Source organism: Plecotus auritus (genome assembly GCF_963455305.1).
Source record: "Plecotus auritus genome assembly, chromosome: 14".
NCBI lineage: Eukaryota > Metazoa > Chordata > Mammalia > Chiroptera > Vespertilionidae > Plecotus > Plecotus auritus.
This window is the reverse complement of record NC_137780.1, coordinates 15,614,558-15,632,546: the sequence shown is the minus strand read 5'-3', so window position 1 is coordinate 15,632,546 and position 17,989 is coordinate 15,614,558. Positions and strand designations below refer to the sequence as shown.

At 45.3% G+C, this 17,989-nt stretch overlaps 1 protein-coding gene across 1 annotated transcript in view; it reads right to left on the bottom strand.

Annotated features, from left to right (window-relative positions):
• CNST (consortin, connexin sorting protein) overlaps positions 1-17,989 on the bottom strand; it is an 80,646-nt gene that overhangs the window by 10,657 nt on the left and 52,000 nt on the right. The window contains exons 4-9 of the mRNA XM_080651089.1: positions 15,772-15,802; positions 13,237-13,323; positions 12,664-12,778; positions 11,570-11,591; positions 11,309-11,405; positions 4,071-4,945 (exon numbers count right to left, since the gene is read on the bottom strand). Of these exons, the coding sequence (XP_080507215.1) occupies positions 4,071-4,945; positions 11,309-11,405; positions 11,570-11,591; positions 12,664-12,778; positions 13,237-13,323; positions 15,772-15,802 (1,227 nt within the window). The remainder of the gene's footprint in view (positions 1-4,070; positions 4,946-11,308; positions 11,406-11,569; positions 11,592-12,663; positions 12,779-13,236; positions 13,324-15,771; positions 15,803-17,989) is intronic.

The following is a 17,989-nucleotide window of genomic DNA, read 5'->3' as shown; positions in this document are numbered from 1 at the left end:
TGAAATGGTTGTGAAAACAAAATTATCTCGCCTTTCTATGGGTACAGTAAATCCTATTGTGACAAAGTAAGCATTCAGAGGTCTTGGGGTTAGAACCGCCTCCTCACAAAATTGAAGAAAGTAGATGCCAAATAACATCCTTTTAATGAGCTAGGCTTTACTCAATCCAGCACCTCAAGGCTGGTAAATTTTGAACACGAACACGTTTGGCTTCTGACTAACTCGAGAATTAACATTCATAAGTCATATTAGCCCGTTACGAACAGCTCCGTGCCGGTCATCTCACTGCCGGAGCCATGTGAAGTTTACCACTATTATTCTGCACCGAAGGAACCCAGGATGCTCTCTGCCTGCTCCTTTAGATACGGGCTCTCGCCCTAGCCGGTTTGGCTCAGTGGATAGAGCGTCGGCCTGTGGACTGAAGGGTCCCAGTTTCGATTCCGGTCAAGGGCACATGACCAGGTTGCTGGCTCGATCCCCAGTGTGGAGTGTGCAGGAGGCAGTCAATCAATGATTCTCTCTCATCATTGATGTTTCTAACTCTCCCTCCCTCTCCCTTTCTCTGTAAAATCAATAAAAAAAATTAAAAAAAAAGATATGGGCTCTACAATAATATCTACAATTCAGTGAACATAAACTTTATGTAAAGACATTTACATAATGTGTCACACTGAACTCTAACTCAGCAGTAGCAGCCCCCTTGCAGGTGAAGAAGCCAAGCTTAGGGAGCCCAGAGGACAACCTTCAAACTTGTCGCAGCAGCTACTGGCAGAGTTTCAACCAAACTCAAGATTAAACCTCTTGCCATCTTCCTGATGTGAAAAAGGTCTTATCTTCAATGACTATTAGAACTTTGCTTATTCTGTCGGACTTATTGCTCAGCATGACACATACTCTCAAGATGCATCCATGTTGTCACAAATGGCAGTATTTCTTTTGTGACATAAAAGGCCAAGAGTCATATTATTTAGCTCATATGTGGGTTATACACAGAAAGCAACAAGGGAACAAACAGCACAAACACGAACTCATTGAAGGAGAAAACAGTATGGTGGTTACCAAAGGGGAAGAGGACTAGGCAGAGGTAGGAGGTGCTCAATAAATGGGCCAACGAGTAAATGAATACACAGGTAAGCAATTTACAGATAGACAGCCCCCACCTGTATTTATTTGGATAACGTGTGTCCTATAACAAGAAAAGGTTATAGCTGGACAGGACTTGAGGAGGAATGGTGCTGAAGCCACTCCCTCTTTTGAAGTTCAGAGGCATAGTTTGAGGAGAATAAACATTATGGACTTCAATGATCAGGGAATGAGGGCAGCAGTTGGCATTTACTGAGTATTGATCATGACCCAGGCACTGCACTTGGCCCTCTACATGCTGAAAAGGCAGGACCTAGATCCTGAGCGTTGGGAGGAAGTAAATGTAAGAAAGGAGTTCACCATCCCAAAACAGAGCAACACGGAAGGTAAAGGTCAGAGGTGACAGCACGCTAGGTGCACCTGGGAGGCTGCGAGGAGGCCCATCTGACGCCTGTCCGGCTGAGAACGAAGGAGCAGTAGAAGACGATGCTGGGAAGGCAGAGTGGTCCAGAGGACCACGTCCTGAATACCAAGCCGTGCAGTACAGCCTTTATCCTGCAGCCGGACCGTGTGGTGGGAAGGGACTGACAAGGCAAACAGTATTGTACAGCAGAGGTTTACACTGACAGTGTGTGTGCCACCGCGGCCCTCAGGGGCGCTGTTTCCCCTGCAGTGTTTTATGAAGCTGGATACCTCTAGACAAGGGTGGGAACCTTCTCCTTATCACTCTACCACTAAGTCGGTTCATTCGCTTCTTAAAAAATATATATATTTTATTGATTTTTTACAGAGAGGAAGGGAGAGGGAGAGAGAGAGTTAGAATCATCAATCAGCTGCCTCCTGCACACCCCCTACTGGGGATGTGCCCGCAACCAAGATATATGCCCTTGACCAGAATCGGACCTGGGACCTTTCAGTCCGCAGGCCGACGCTCTACCCACAGAGCCAACCGGTCAGGGCTCATTCACTTTTATTACCTGACTGGCCCCGGGGCATCAGTTGGAGACTCCAGGTCTATACCATGCTAACGTAAGACCATTTGGAGGGGGAGAAGATGACATGAGGTATGGGAAACTTCAGGCAGCTGCTGCCAAAGTCCAGGAAGCGGCAGGAAAGATGTAAAGGAACAGAAGATTTCGGGGAAGAAAAGGAGCTGGGTGCAGGAGAATGCCAACGCTGAGGAGCAGTCGCTAACCAGGACAGTTGGAGGGCGGGCTAAGAAAGAAAGGCCAAGAGGAGGCCATCTGGCACCAGGACAAGACAGGCAATCTGTGGGTTATACCTGGGGCTCTGTGGACACTGACCTAAGTCCCGGGTCAACTATCGCCCCTGAACCCTCCCTGTTATTGGAAGACCGACCGCCTTTCCTATTGCCAGGGGCCCGACTCCCTCCCTCGAAAGGGCCGTTCTGGGCAGCACAGCCAGGAGGACTGTTCCCAAGACCTTCCTTTGTCCGAGATCCATAGAACAGCCACCCACACGATCTCATAAAATCCACTGCTTAGTCCCAGCCCCCCACCTGCAGGGTATCTCATGGTGACTAGTCTTAATGTCACTTGACCTCCCTGACCCCAGAGATCTACACTCCACAGAAGTGACCCTATTTAGATGGCTTCCGTAAGACAAACTAACAGCAGCTTTGGGCTGTCATCTCTCTCCCCAAAAGAAAGTTTCAGGTTATGTCTTCCCCTACTTTGTGTTCTGTGAAACAGGGAGACTTGAGATATCTAAATAAATGTTGTCAATTTAGACGGGAGGTGGGGAACATATTTTGCCCTCTTTCAGATTAAAAGCTGTCTGTCCTAGGCGGTTTGCCTCCTCCCCCACTGCCCCCAGCACCTGCCCCCAGCACCTGCCCTCAGCACCTCCCCCCAATGCGCCCAGCACCTGCCCCTATTGCCCCCAGCACCTATCCCCACTGCCCCCAGCACCTCCCCCACTGCCCCCAGCACCTGCCCCACTGCCCCCAGCACCTGCCCCACTGCCCCCAGCACCTGCCCCACTGCCCCCAGCACCTGCCCTCAGCACCTCCCCCCAATGCGCCCAGCACCTGCCCCTATTGCCCCCAGCACCTATCCCCACTGCCCCCAGCACCTCCCCCACTGCCCCCAGCACCTGCCCCCACTGGCCCCAGCACCTCCCCCCAATGAGCCCAGCACTTGCCCCTATAGCCCCCAGCACTTGCCCCCACGGCCCCCAGCACCTCCCCTACTGCCCCCAGCACCTCCCCTACTGCCCCCAGCACCTCCCCTACTGCCCCCAGCACCTGCCCCCACGGCCCCCAGCACCTCCCCTACTGCCCACAGCACCTGCCACATGAAGAGCCTTCAGGAAGGATCTTTTCTTTTTCCTGAATTTTAAAATGGAAAAAGGAGAATGGCCATCTTGATCCTCATCCTCTCTTTCTTTCCTCTTTCTTTTTTTGGTTTCGATTAGACTCATTAATGATTAGAGAAAGCTTAAAACTTTCAATTATTTATAATAATTGTCTTTGTCAAGTACCAGTGTGGTTTGTGCAAATCTTGAACTTTAAATTAATACTGTGCGAACGAGAACACTCACAGCATCCAATTCAAGTCCACCCAGCACCTCCTAGTCTTACTGTATTTTAGACTGTGTCCTTCCTTCTGTTACACTGTTTCAGAGAATTAAAAAATGCATTAGTAAGAGGAAGGGACAGAGTGCATTCCATTTTACCCTCTAGATGGATGAGAAGAAAAATGAGGTTTCCTTACAAGGAAGTGACTCATCTCATCTTCACCGCCGCTCCTAGGCCTGCGGGATGAGCCTCTGGAACCCAACAGGGTGCTCCCGAGGCGCATACCCGGGGGCATCACTGTGAGCTCCGGAGCGGAAGCCAGGATGAAAACGAGTGAAACTCCTCAGAGTTAACAGCCCGCGTGTCTGAGACCAGGGGAGCTGTAAACGCGGGGCAACAGCGAGCACATTGTGCTGTAGAATTCCACTTGACGTTGGGAAGCGCTCACCTCCGCGATCTCGATCCTTTTCGCCAGGTCATCGGGAGACAGGCTGCCGTCGGAGGGCAGGTCGTCCTGGAGACTGTAGGAGGCCTCGTCGGGAGACAGGTCTGGGAGGTCCGGATCGTCCTCCTCCTCGCAGGAGAGAGAGTCCTCTGTGCCCCGGAGGCACCCCTCCAAAAGGCTGCTCAGGTAGTCCTCCGCCTCCTTGCTGACGCGGTGGTCCTGATCGCCCCGCCCCTCGGGGGCCATGCACCCCTCCGGAAGCCCTGCACTTAGGTCAGCCGCGTGGGCATTCTCGCCAGGGCCCCTGGCAGGGCGCTGGGGGGCAGCCCGCCCCCGCGGTGACCCCCCATCCCTGCCCGCGGGGTCGGGCTGCTGCGGCTCCTTCAGGTCCTGGGGCTCAGGTGGGTCTGTGGGCCACGCCTCGGAAGCATCTGCAAGCGGCAACTGGAGCTCCTTTCTGGGAGCGGGCGCGGAGTGAGCCTCCGAAGCAGGGGGTGTCTGCTCGGAGCCTGCTGACGCCGGTGGCTCTGTCACTGCCCCGCTGGAAGGGGACACCTCGGGGTCTTCAGCGGGGCCCTCGACCTGGGCCACAGCTCCGCGGGCCTCCGGGGGAGCCGGCTGCGGGCGGCTGCCATCCTCCCCGGCGCTCTGGGGAGAGAGTGGCCCTGGCGTGCCGGCGGCCTGGGAGGGCTGGGCGGGGAGCTCCGGGGCGGCGGCGCTGCCCAGCGGCTCCTCGGTGCGGTCCTGGCCCGCAGCTGCAGGAGGGCGCGGGGGAGCCGCCCGCCGGGCCGTCTGGCCGCAGCAGGGCCTGCTCCCCGGGGTCTCCTCCCTCTGCTGGCTCTCTCCACTTGGCTCCATGCCAGGACCAGTTCCACTCTCTGAAGATGAAGAAAAACAAGTTGTTTTAACATTCAAAGCACTTTGTACAGGAGGAAGAGAAAGGACATATGAATAACGCGCGACACAACAATACTGCAGCCCTCCGAATGGAGGTGTTTCCCTCCTCTGGCTCCCCTGACAGTTCCACACACTTCGGGGCAATTCAGTGTTCAAACGTTCACCGTACACGGCTTTGTCAATATTACGCGCACTGACCCGCACTGTGTACCATGAGGCCTTTTTCTTTCTCATTTCCACTGGACTTTCCTTGGGGTTGATAATTGACCCATTACTTCATTTAAAAAAATCGCTCCTTAGTGTCTCTCAGCTCTGACCCATGTACAACTATGGCTACAGGGAGTCTACGTTTCCAAACCTCCTGAGCCCTGACCTGGGCTGCGCTCCAGGAGTGCCACGCAGGTGCCGCCCTGACCCCCCCTGATAGAAACATCAATGAGAGAGAATCCAACCCCCTACCCCCCCACCCCCCCACCCCCCCCCAACCCCCGTCCTGGGATTCCCGGAGGCGCTATGCTGGAAACCTTAGTTTCTGGGTCCCAGGTCTCCTCTTCGTTTATTCTCTCCTGGGGAACATTTCCTAAGAAAAGGTTCTCACATCTGAAAGCCTTTATTCCTTTGCCCCTAAAACGTGGCTCAAGTTTCCTCGGTCAGACATCATTTGTCTCCCGACTCTGAAGGAAGGCACTGCTGTACTGTGTCTGCCTTCCAGAAGGAATGTCGTTTCTTAACCATTCTGAATACCAACCCTTTGACCTGCATTTTCTTCCTGGAAGATTTAGATACTTTTTCTTTTCATCTGATGTCCTGAAACTTCATAAAGTTTTTTGTTGTGTTGGGTACTTGGTGGGACTTTCTTTTTTAATTTTTATTTACACACACACACACACACACACACACACATATTGATTTCAGAGAAGAAGGGAGAGGAAGAGAGAGATAGAAACATCAATGAGAATCAAGGATCGGCTGCCTCCTGCACGCCCCCTAATGTGGATCGAGCTGTGCCCTTGACCGGAATCAAACCCGGGACCCTTTGGTCTGCAGGCTGATGCTCTAGCCACTGAGCCACACAGGCTAGGGCAGTGGTAGGACTTTCCATCGGAAACTCATGACCTCAATTCAGGGAAATGTCCTTGTATTATTTCTTTGATGGCGGTCCCTGCCCTTTCCATTCTCCCTTTGGAATGCCCGGAGTAGGATCTGGGCCCCATGGACTGATCACCTCAGCCTTTTCTGCCATACTCTTTGTTTTGGATCAGCTTTTTGGGACACTGCCTCAATTTCACCCTTTAATTCTTCTAATTAACTTTTTATATTGGCTATCATATTTCTAAATTTCTATAAATGTTTAATTCTCTGCATGTGTCTTTAAAAAACAAAAACAAAACAGCATCTTTCCCTAGCCAGTTTGGCTCAGTGGATAGAGCATCGGCCTGAAGGGTCCCAGGTCCCAGGTTTGTTTTCGGTCAAGGGCACATGCCCGGGATTGTGGGCTTGATACCCAGTGTGGGGCATGTAGGAGGCAGCCGACTGATGATTCTCTCTCATCATTGATGTTTCTTTCTCTCCCTCTCCCTTCCTCTCTGAAGTCAATAAAAATTAAGACAACAACAACAGAACAGCATCCTGTCCTGGCTGGTGTGGCTCAGTTGGTTGAGCATCTTCCGGTGCACCAAATGGTCACCAGTTGGATTCCAGGTCAGGGCACCTGCCCAGCTTGTGGGCTTGCTTCCCAGGAGGGGGCGGGCAGGAGGCAGCTGAGGGATGTTTCACTCTCTCTCCCTCTCCCTTTCTCTCTAAAATAAATAAAATATTTTAAAAAAAACATGTTCTTTTTGCTTTCATTTATACAATATTTCCTCTAATCTCTGTGATAATATTCATTTAAAAAAGAGTTTTTGTCTGTTCTCTGCATTTTGTTTCCTCTGAGTTTCTCTTGGCTTGTCTACCCGACCTTGAGGTTTTCTTAAACGAGACAACAAGCAGCCCCTGGTTCAAGGCAAGCCTTCCCCAGGAGTCGGCCTCAATGTGGGGCAAAGTGGGTGGGGCCATTCACTGGGAGGCCCTTAACGTGGTTTCTGGAGGTTTTACCTCCTAGACTGGTAGCTCATTTCCCAGAGAGGGAAAAAAGAGATTTGCTGCCACACGTTTAAATGCTAAACACAGAAAGTAGGCTAAAGGTCTCACCACTCCGTCTATAAGATTTTCATTCAATCCTCGTTTTCTACATAATAGCCCTTCCTTGAGCTGTGCCTGACCCTGCGCCCACAACTCCTCTCTGTCATGTTCTCCAACAAGTAACCCTGCAGCCTCTGCTTAGCCGAGGGAACACCAAGGTCTCGGTGCTCCTTGACTCGCCTTTCAGCCCAACCTCCTGTTTCCAGTCCAACCCTACGGCCTTGACTTCATTTTTTATGTATTTTTATTGATTTCAGAGAAGAAGGGAGAGGGATAGCGAGATAGAAACATCAATGATGAGAGAGAATCACTGACTGGCTGCCTCCTGCACATTCTCTACTGGGGATCGAGCCCACACCCCCGGCATGTGCCCTTGGCTGGAATAGAACCTGGGACCCTTCAGTCCGCAGGCCGCTGCTCTATCCACTGAGCCAGACTCTAGCGCCTTATATCCTTGACTTCAGCGGTACCCTCAGTGCTTCCAATCCCAACCTCCCCAGACAGGAACCAGCATTTTTGCTGCAGACACAGCTTTCTCTGGTGCTTAGCCAGTTGCCACCCATCCATCTACTTTCCAGCTTCCCAGTTTCCTGGATGTCTCATCTGCTGCTGGGTCCTGCCAGTTTGTCCTGAGGGTTTCTCTTTTAGGAATCCCTGTGTGATGCTTTAATGGTGTCCCAGGTAAAGTGGGGGGGATGTTTTATTCACATGTTTGACACAAAATATTTTCTGCAAGTATGTTATAAAACTTACCCTTGCTGATGCTTCTGTTAACACTGACATGCATTTCTGTTAATTGGCTCTTCTGAACCCACAAATCTAGTGAGCTCAGTTTGCTGCCCCCATTGCACTGACTTCACATTCACTAAAAACCAACCACAAACAAAAAGCCTACTCTGACGAATAAAATGGAGGAAGAGCTGAGTGCACAGCAGATACTTCCTCAACAATGATTTAAAGAGGTAGCTCTAAAATGAGAAGTCAGACTTAACCTAAGTTCCTGCACATGCTCTAGCGAAGTGCACATGCCTTTAAGTCAGTCTTTCACAGCCTATGCCCCCGTGTTCTCTTTAGGGACCCTTCCTCCAATATCTCAGGGTGTGGGACCTTTCTGAGGACCTCATTAGTTAACACTGTACAGGAACATCTGAGTGGTATCAGACTTGAAAAAAAGAGTTTTCACAGTAAATATTTTAGAGTAAAACACATACTTAAACTAAGTCTGAAATGTTGATAATAGTATAAATTACTATACCTTCTGCAGAAGTTAATTAAAAATTAAAAATGTACATACCAAGTCGTCAGGGGAAAGAAAGTTAAAACCACAGTGACATAATTTCATATCTGCTAACATGACTAAAATATAAAAGACTGACAACATTAAATGTCAGCAAGGACATGAAGCAGCTGAAATTCTCATATAATGCTTGTGGGGTACAAAATGGCGCAACCACTCTAAAACACTGGTTGGCAATTTCTTATAAAATTAAGCAGGTTCCTTCCCTATGACCCAGCCATTTCAGCCTCAATTATTTACCTAGAGAAAGAAAAGCATACATCCACAAAGTGACATCCTAGCAGTTTTATTCACAATATCCCCAAACTGGAAAGAACCCGAATGTCTATCCACAAGCGAGTGGATAAACAAGCCGTGGTGCAGCAGAAAAAGAGAAAAATGCTGCTCCGCACTGAAAAGGAATGAACTAGTGATACATACGATAACATGGGTGACTACCCAAACATACGCTGAGCACCCTATTTACATTCCATTCCAAAACAGGGAAACTCATCTGTGACAGAGCAGTACTGGCTGCCTGGCACCGGAGGTGGGAGGGACCGGCTATAGAGGGGACATGCATGTTCTTATCTTCCCTGGGGCAGTGGTCACATGAGCACATACATTTGTCAAAACTCATCAAATTACACACTTAAAACAGGTACATTTACAGCATGAAAACTGTATGTCAATAAAGTTGATAAAAAAAATGGGAAGGGAATGATAAATCTAAAATTCAGGATTTCACCCAACCCTCAGAGTTGACAATAATTTAGTCCTTATTTGGGTATTAGGTTCATAGGCCTTCACTTTGTTATCATTTTTTACAATGTAGGTAACATTGTTTCTACATATAAAATATTACTAAAAATCAATAAAAATACAAATTAATAAAAAGGATGGACCACAGGGCCAGAAAACTGTTTTGGCTTTGAGTTCTAATTAGTTCTGTTCCTGCATAAGTCACTTCACTTCGAGTCTCTTCAAATGATTCAGCAGGCCTTATATTGGTTGTTAAGAGGAACAGATGATATAAAATACATAAAAGTATTTTGAAAATATAAAATACTATGCAAATTACTTGAAGACTTTAATACGGGGAGATTAGCTAGAAAAGCGGCAGTGAGTGATACGCAGAGAACACTGAGAGAACTGGTATGGGGTAGTGACGGCATGTGGAGCAGGAAGAGAAGTATGAGAGAGTGAGAACATGCTGACTTCTCACTGTGGCCTGGTACTGGTTCTAAACGCTTCACCCTACGTTAGTCAACGTAAGAGGGGAGAGAAACTGGCTGTAGAAACAGCCTTTAACCAGACACAAAAAAACAGCAAGTCACCTATCACAGAAGAAGGAATGTAGACAGAAAGAAAAGGGAAAAGGAAAGTCTAGATTGTACGACATGTCTTTCATTGTTAGAAACGAGGAATATGAAGTAAAACAAGAATAATGTATTATATTCAAATCATTTAAAGCAGCATTTTCATATTTTTTTTCTCATATTCTTACATTTCTATGTATGTATTCACAGAATAACCAGACGAGACTAATTCTGGGAGACTTGACGTTTTTCTTTAAAAGACATTGTCTTAGCAGACCTGGCCAGATTTTTTGCCGTGGATTTAGTGCACGCCCTCCCCGAAGGATCTCACTGGTGAGAGTCTGTGGTAATCCAGGCACTGACTTGGCAGAGCGCGCTGCCCTTTAATGAGAAAGCAGAGGACCCAGGGCCTGGGAGTGAGTCAAAGGATCAAGCAAGTGCCTTCCACGTGGTGCCTGAGCTTCCCATCGGGAACAGCCCCACAGCTGAGGCCACGCTGTAAGGGCCCAGCTAGAGCTGGCCACGCAGCCAGTCCCCAGGGCCACCCTTAGCTTCTCAGCCTGAGGGCACTCTCCCAGTGTGCGCCACACGGAGACAGCCACGCCTGACCAGGTGGCCATGTTGCGACTTTCTCCCTCTTTGAGACTGAAGCTCATTTTACTCTGGTTTCCAATATAAAAATGACTGGAACCGAAGAGACAGAAGAACAGAATGCAGTAGGATTGACCTAAGGCACTATCTTTAATTTGCCTCATAAAAATAAAGGAGATAAATTAGGGGACAAAAAAGGACTTTATAAAAAGAAAAAGGAGAACTGAATTGCAAGCAGCATCATCATCATCTTATCTCTCAGGCAACTCAGTCCAAACACCTGATGCTGTTGTTTAATATCAGGGCTCAGGAATATAAATTAGTACTAAAAATCATACATCAGGAAAAATAAACACCCTAAAATGTATTCATTTATCTTTATTTTCTAACGTTTTTATAATTAACATACATTACTAATATAAAAAACAGTTTCTAAAAATCTTTAACTTTTGACATAGGACACAAAGGGACACAAAATATATCACAAATGCTTTTGAAATATATATGCAAATTTAAAGTACACCTTGTTAGTCAACATAAAAGGGAAGGGAATCAATGCTATGGATAAATTATCAATACTTTTAAATAGTTAGATATACAGAACAAATGGCTGGCTAAGTCCATGTAATAATTGTTGGTTTTTAAACAGAAAAGAATGTCTGAATACACCCAAACCAACTCTGTTTCAGAGCATTTTTGTACAATCTTGTCATACTGTGTTAGACACAGACAGCCATGTGCTGAAAAACATGGAAATAACTGTTTTTATAAGAACTTAGATTTTATAATTTCGACTACTAGATATCTAGAAAATAGACTTTCATAATACAAAAAAATCTCACTTTGCTATTTGTCTAGAAAAAGTATGTGCAAAAAAAAGTCAGCACAGCATCTCAGATGTGACAGCAATTCGGACGCAGCACCTGTAAAACAGTGTCAGGGGCGGCAGGTGTCGGTCCTCTCCCTTCAACACATACCCGGCGCCTGGGCTGCTGCTCCGCTTCCCTGGGGACCCGCAGACACCGCTGACTCCGCCAAGCTCTCCCTCCCCTGGGCCGTCTCCGCAGCTGCTGTCTACGGTGAAACAGGACGAGACAAAGACGCTGTTGGGGGAACTAGCGCAGTAACATGGAAAGGGGTAAGACACTTGAGGAAGGTTCATTTTCTACGAGAGTCATGCTATAGACGTATGACACAACATTTTCCCTGTAAATACTTCCAAAGAAACAATACCTTACCTTGTGTGTGGATGAAAGAGGGCTGTAGGGAAAAAAGAGAGAAAAGAAAGAGTTAAAAAAAATTACAGCGGTAATATGCTTCCAAACAAATGTCACTGAAATGCTGTAGAAAAGTTACAGCTCCTCAGGGTCCTGACATTAGCACGGAACATTCCCACTGCGGACAGCAGCGCTGGCTCCCAAATAAACTACAAATGCTGAGATGCAGAAAAAACAACAACTAGCTCCATGCGAAGGACAGGGAAAGTGTACTGAATATTTTGAAGCAAATCTCTTATTTGCCTTTAAAAATTCCATTATTTTGAAACTGTGAAGTTGAAAGGTAACATATTTAACAGGCTAAGAAATTAGGTTACAGTGCAAAATACCAAAATATTTGGTTTCAAAGGTTCAAAATGACCAACATAAGAAAACTGTCACCATGAGAGTTGAATAAGTTATCACTTCTGAATCTAGACTCATTCTGCACCAGTTTAATCATTACCATGCCCCTCAGCTTCCGAATTCTAAGTCTTGAAATACGAATTAAAAATATATTTAAGTGCTTTATTATTACTGTAATTTAGCTTTAAAGATCCAATTCTTCGATAAAAATCAAGCAATTAAAAATTATCTGGTAAATGTAATTTCCCTTCTGCATTATTTTGGTTAAATACTGTATTTGTTTCCATTATTAGACTACTCTTTAAAAAATATGTTTTTTACTATAATTTACAAATATTGGCCAACAGTCCTAATACACAATTTTTCCATCTGAATTGCCTAATCTCTTAACCAATCAGATATAAAAAGTAGAAGTTATATTTAAAAATTTCTAATTAAAAAAAAGGGGACACATGCAATACTTTCAATAATAATAAAAAAAATTTTTTAATTAAAAAGTACTTTGAACCTCTGTGAAGTTGACCTTTCACTGAGCTTGGTATAAGAAACAGATAAAAGCTGAAAAAGAAACCTAATCATTTTATTTTATCCAGTTGAAAACATTAACAAAACAAATAAAGAAATGGATCTTGTATTTCAAATATCAATGCTACAATGGCTCTTCAATATTCTAATCCAAGCTCACTCTAACCAAACACTGAAATACTTACTCTTGATGTGTTGCGCAAAATTTGGTAAGCCGTTCAAAATCTTCACCATTAAATCCCTTTTCTGAATTCCTTGGAGACGTGACTGCACGTGGCTGTACAGTTTTCCATTTTGTTTCTAAATTTAAAATATTTGTTAGTCACTGACTATTACAAATCATATCTAGGAGGGAAAATAGTTAATTGGCACACTTATAAAGATTAGCATGCAAAATTATCTTCTCAAATAACCCATAAGTCAATATAGTTAGAAACAGCTACGTGATTACTCTTCAGGGTAAGTAAATGTTATCTCAGAGACTGAATTAGCCAGCAGGGCATACAAAGGGATCAGAAGAAATGCAAGTAGTGGCGGGAGTTCTCTACGCAGCATCATCGATATGAAGAACAAAACACAAAGAGAGGTTTTCTCACAGTGACATTGCTTGTGGTGAAAATGGAACTTTCTTTGCAACAGTAACGTGAGAGTAGAAACATTTCTTTCCTGATTTACAAAGCCCAGTCAAATGTGTTAACTTTCTAGATAGCAACTTGTTAAATTGCTGATAATTCCACATTCTGTTAGTCTGTACTCACCCCATTGTTCTTGAATAGCAGAAAGATTTGCAAGCAATTGCTCATGATACAATCGTTCAAGCTGAATGAATTTCATTGCTTTCTCATCTGAATAGAAAACTTGAGGAAAATAGAAATCCAGGCTATTTACACTTAGCCACATAGTTGAAGACTAATGTCCTATATAAAGTGCGAAACTTGAAACTTACAAAAAAAATAAGAGGACTCTAAATATTTTTTAGTTTAAACATGTCTTAAGTTAGGTTTCTTGGTTTTGAAGTAGGTACATTTTAATGCAGCATATTATGCGATAGCTACTTGGGCTCCATTCTATCAGCAAACAGTAGAAACGAAAATTTCAATGCTCAGGAAAGCCTGTTTGCTAATCTCTCTCTAGCCGTCAATTAAGTGTAATTTAATTGGAAACGGGACTCCCACGGAATCCTGGAATCTGTGTTTCCCTCTTTCCTCTCCTTAAATTACTTTCTGTCAAGCACCTGCTACCCTCTCTCCTGTCAAGCTGTTTCTGATTTCACTCACCTTAATCCCTCACTTACTTCTCACTGAAAGCTCTTCTCTCATAAAACCTAAGGGTTACATGCCTAAGCGAGGACGGAGCCAAACACAGGACTCTTCCATAAAAATGTAACTAACCTGCCACAGTAATTTTCATAAGTATGTGAAACTCTGCAGATTTTCTTATAAACGCCTGCCATCTCCATTTGCATCACATATTTAGCATCATATGAGGTCGTGGTAGGCTGCCCAACTGTCTGCCTTCCTTTGGGCCATGTCCTAGATGCTGAGCCAGGAGGAAGGACGGGAACACTCACTGTCTAGCTTTTTGTCCTTCTCAAGATCACTCAGAGGTTTGCTTCTTATTTGTAGCCTTAAAAATATGCCAGGGGTCATAAACTAGGCCAGGGAGAAGCTGGGACATGTAACTCAGTTTTCCTCTGCCCATGACTTATGGATGTTTTTTACTTAACTGAACATAATCTGAAAAATTTGCTGAAATACAGATTCATGGGTCTGATCACCAGAAGTTCTGATTCTAAGGCCCATGAACTTGCATTTCTAAGAAACTCCCAGAGATGTTGATGCTGGTCAGCCCTGCACTACACCATACATTTCTTTAGTTAAAGAAAAAAAAAAAGTGTTGTGTTCTAGCTTCATTTCCACCACAGTTGGATTTTCTACAGACTTTGTGGTAAACTGTCACTGTCTGAAAGTGTTACCAGCTTGCTTGATAGAGTTCAGGGGGCAACTGCCTATCCCTCAATCTGCTCAGAGGTGTGGTGGAAGTCAGTAAGGTTAGGAGGAAAAAATCACACAAATGGGGAAAACAGATGTTTCTGATACAGCCTTTCCAGAGAGTACGTATTGGGCCATCCCTCATAAAGAAGAGTAGTTTTTAAAAAGGGAAATTGGAAGACTGAGGGAGAATCTTTCCCATATAAAATTTAACATACAATCTCACTTGACAACATTTATTGTTTATTATGAATGAAAAATGAAATCTTTACTTTGCAGATATATGTGTGACAGTTGTGAGATCTACTATGTGCAATATGCTTGCAGGCTCTATTATATCAATACTAGAGGCCTGGTGCACGAATTCGTGCATGGGTGGGGTCCGGCTGGCCCCGCCCCTGATCGGGGTGTTGGGGGACCATCGGGGGCTGGATCAGGCTGGTTGGCTGCCGCAGTGGGTGTCATAGCCATCAGTTGTTCCAGTCCTTCTGCCGTTCCGGTTGCTGGGCTTTTATATATATAGATTAGTTGACTTGTAACTCTGCTTAATTCAAAGGAAGAAAATCCAATGGATTTTTAAATTATATTTTTCAGCAATGTGCTGCCCCTCCTTCCCCTCCCCCGCCCCACCCCCCCAAACACACAAATATTTAGATTCTGGTAAAATTAGAGCTGCCTGGCCGGTGTGATTGAGCATCGGCCTATGAACCAGGAGGTCACGGTTCGATTCCCAATCAGGGCACATGCCCAGGTTGCAGGCTCGGTCCCCAGTGTGGGGCATGTAGGAGGTAGCTTATCAAAGATTCTCTCTCATCATTGATGTTTCTATCTCTCTCCCCCTCTCCCTCTCTGAAATCAATAAAAAATATACTTAAAAAAATTAGGGCTCATTTATTGAGTTAGTCCTAGAGAATTTTCAGGAGTGACAGAGTCCCTACATCTTGCTTTCTGAGGTGATTACATGGGTGCATGCAACTATTAAAACTTATTAAAAATAACATAGCTATACATTTTCTTGTATGTAAATCTCAAGTTTTAAAAATGTACAGTTTTTCTAATTACAGCGGTAAGGTTAGGGAGAGGTGGGGGAAATAAGAGATCAACTGAAGGACTTGTATGCATGCATATAAGAGTAAGCAACAGATGCAAAACATTGGGGGGTGAGGGCATGTATGGGAGTGGGGTGGGGGGGCAATGGTAAGATATGTACACATATAATACCTTAATAAAAATTTGAAAACAAAAAATGTACAGTTTTCTAAGAGTTTGATGAATTTCTTCCTGTAATTAAGAAAAGGATACAGTCCTCCTCCTGGAAATAGGACTCTGCTATCTGTTAAAAGTAAAAAACAAGACATTAAATTAATATTCGGATGAAATGATGAATTTGAAGAAATCAAGACCTTGAAACTGTGAAAGCCTTTAATAATATCAAACTAAGAAAACGACTTCAGTACACTGACCGGTTCAGAAGAAATCTGACTGCAGGCACAGGACACACTGCTGAAGTCACTTATCAAGCAAAGCAAACAGGACATTCTTTGGTCTTCATACAAACTCATTCTTCCTATCCTGTTTCCAGTCAAAGCAAACCTCACTGATTCATTAGAGTTTAGAAGCAAGAACTCTAAAGAATGAGGGAAATACTACAGAGGCTTAAAAAGATATGATGTGAGAATGATTTTGTTTACTGTCAATTAAAAAGTTGGCATATGTCACATCACAGGAGACCTCACAACCCCATTCCTCCCATTTCTATTTCACAAACCACCTCGGGGGCAGGACACCCACTTTTGGTTGCTCCGATCACAGAAAAGGCGGGCGGGCCCCGTGCTCAGAGCTGAGCAATGATGCCTGGAAGCCACTCAGTGCTGCCCAGTGTAAAGGGCACGGGATGGAGTGTCCGGAGCGTCAGGGTCTGGTCCCTGTGAGGCCCATCAGTTACCATATTAATCCTAAGGCGCCTTTAGGTTTAAACATTCTTTGGTTCTAAAAACTTGGATCTTTTATTTAGACCTTTACTTACAAACCAAACCATAAGACAGTATTTTGTGAGAAATACCTGCCTAAACTGTTGTCGCATTTGGAATGTTTCCTATAAGCACTGTACGCTTCTAGAACAATGTCTCCTTCAGCTCCGCACCTCCGTGCTCCAGGGAGCTGCCAGTGTATTTGTCAGACCTATACACCGACAGTGAAAAGGAGTGGTTTCTCCAAATCCCACCGTGGAAGCACCGTGCTTTTAAAGGAAAATATTTACCTAACTTAAAATGTATTCCATACACATAACACTTTCCCAGGAGCAAGAGAGAGTCACCTTTCTGTGACTATTCGGTTCAACCTGAAGTCTGATTCCACACTTATTTTCTACTCTTAGGACTTTACAAAGCAACCATGGATTTTCTAGATCCTGCATGTCTTTGATCAGCTCATTGTTCTAATAGTAAGCTATCACAGTGCTAGTATGAACCAAATCAAATTGTCAATATTCAACCATTTTTCCCCTACAAAATGAGAATTCCAGAGACTGCAACCAAACGTTTACTAATCGGCTGCAGAGTGTTGGGGAGAGCCCTGGTGGGCAGTGTTTGCTGATTTTTGTGATGTCAATCCTACCATCATGGTCGACTTCAAGCTGCCAACATGATGGATGCCACTGCATACAGTTCCCCTGAGCTGGCGTGTTAGCAGGTCCCACACATCCCTGCGTTACACCCAATAGAGATCAGTGACCACATATCATCCACAAACTCCCAGTGAAAAATCTATGGCATGGCACAGATTTCCCCGCCATACGTGACATGAGACATGGCTGCCCATCAGGAAGGACTGCTGTCCGCTCTTCAAAGCGACTCTCCTGGCCTTTGTGTGCTTGTGCATCACAGGCGTAGTTATGGATAAATGCTCTCGTTTAAGTAGTATTGATGGGCCCTAACTGGTTTGGCTCAGTGGATAGAGCGTCAGCCTGCGGACTCAAGGGTCCCAGGTTCGATTCCGGTCAAGGGCATGTACCTAGGTTGCAGGCACATCCCCAGTAGGAGATGTGCAGGAGGCAACTGATTGATATTGCTCTCTCATCAATGTTTCTAACTCTCTATCCCTCTCCCTTCCTCTCTGTAAAAAAAATCAATAAAATATATTTTTTAAAGAAAGGAGTATTGATGGAGCCCATACCCATTCTGACCCACATTTCCTGGCACTAGAGAAACACAAATTTCAGTTAGCTTTCAGGTTTCTGGTAGTTCCGATACCACAAAAGCAACCATGAAGACAGAATCATGAAAACCAATGCCTCTAAAGCAAGAGGCATTTCCGGGTGAAAGGACGGCTTGAAAAACAAGCACACAGGGTGCTCCCCTGTGAAAGCCCACCCTGCCACGCCGAGCAGGGCAAGAGAAGGTGTGACCTTTCCTGGAGGTCCCATGTGTCTAAACCTGGAAGAATGTGAGGATCGGAGGGGGACAACGTGACTGCACTGTCGTCCAGCTCTGTCATTACCAGCTGTGACCTGGGACGTGTC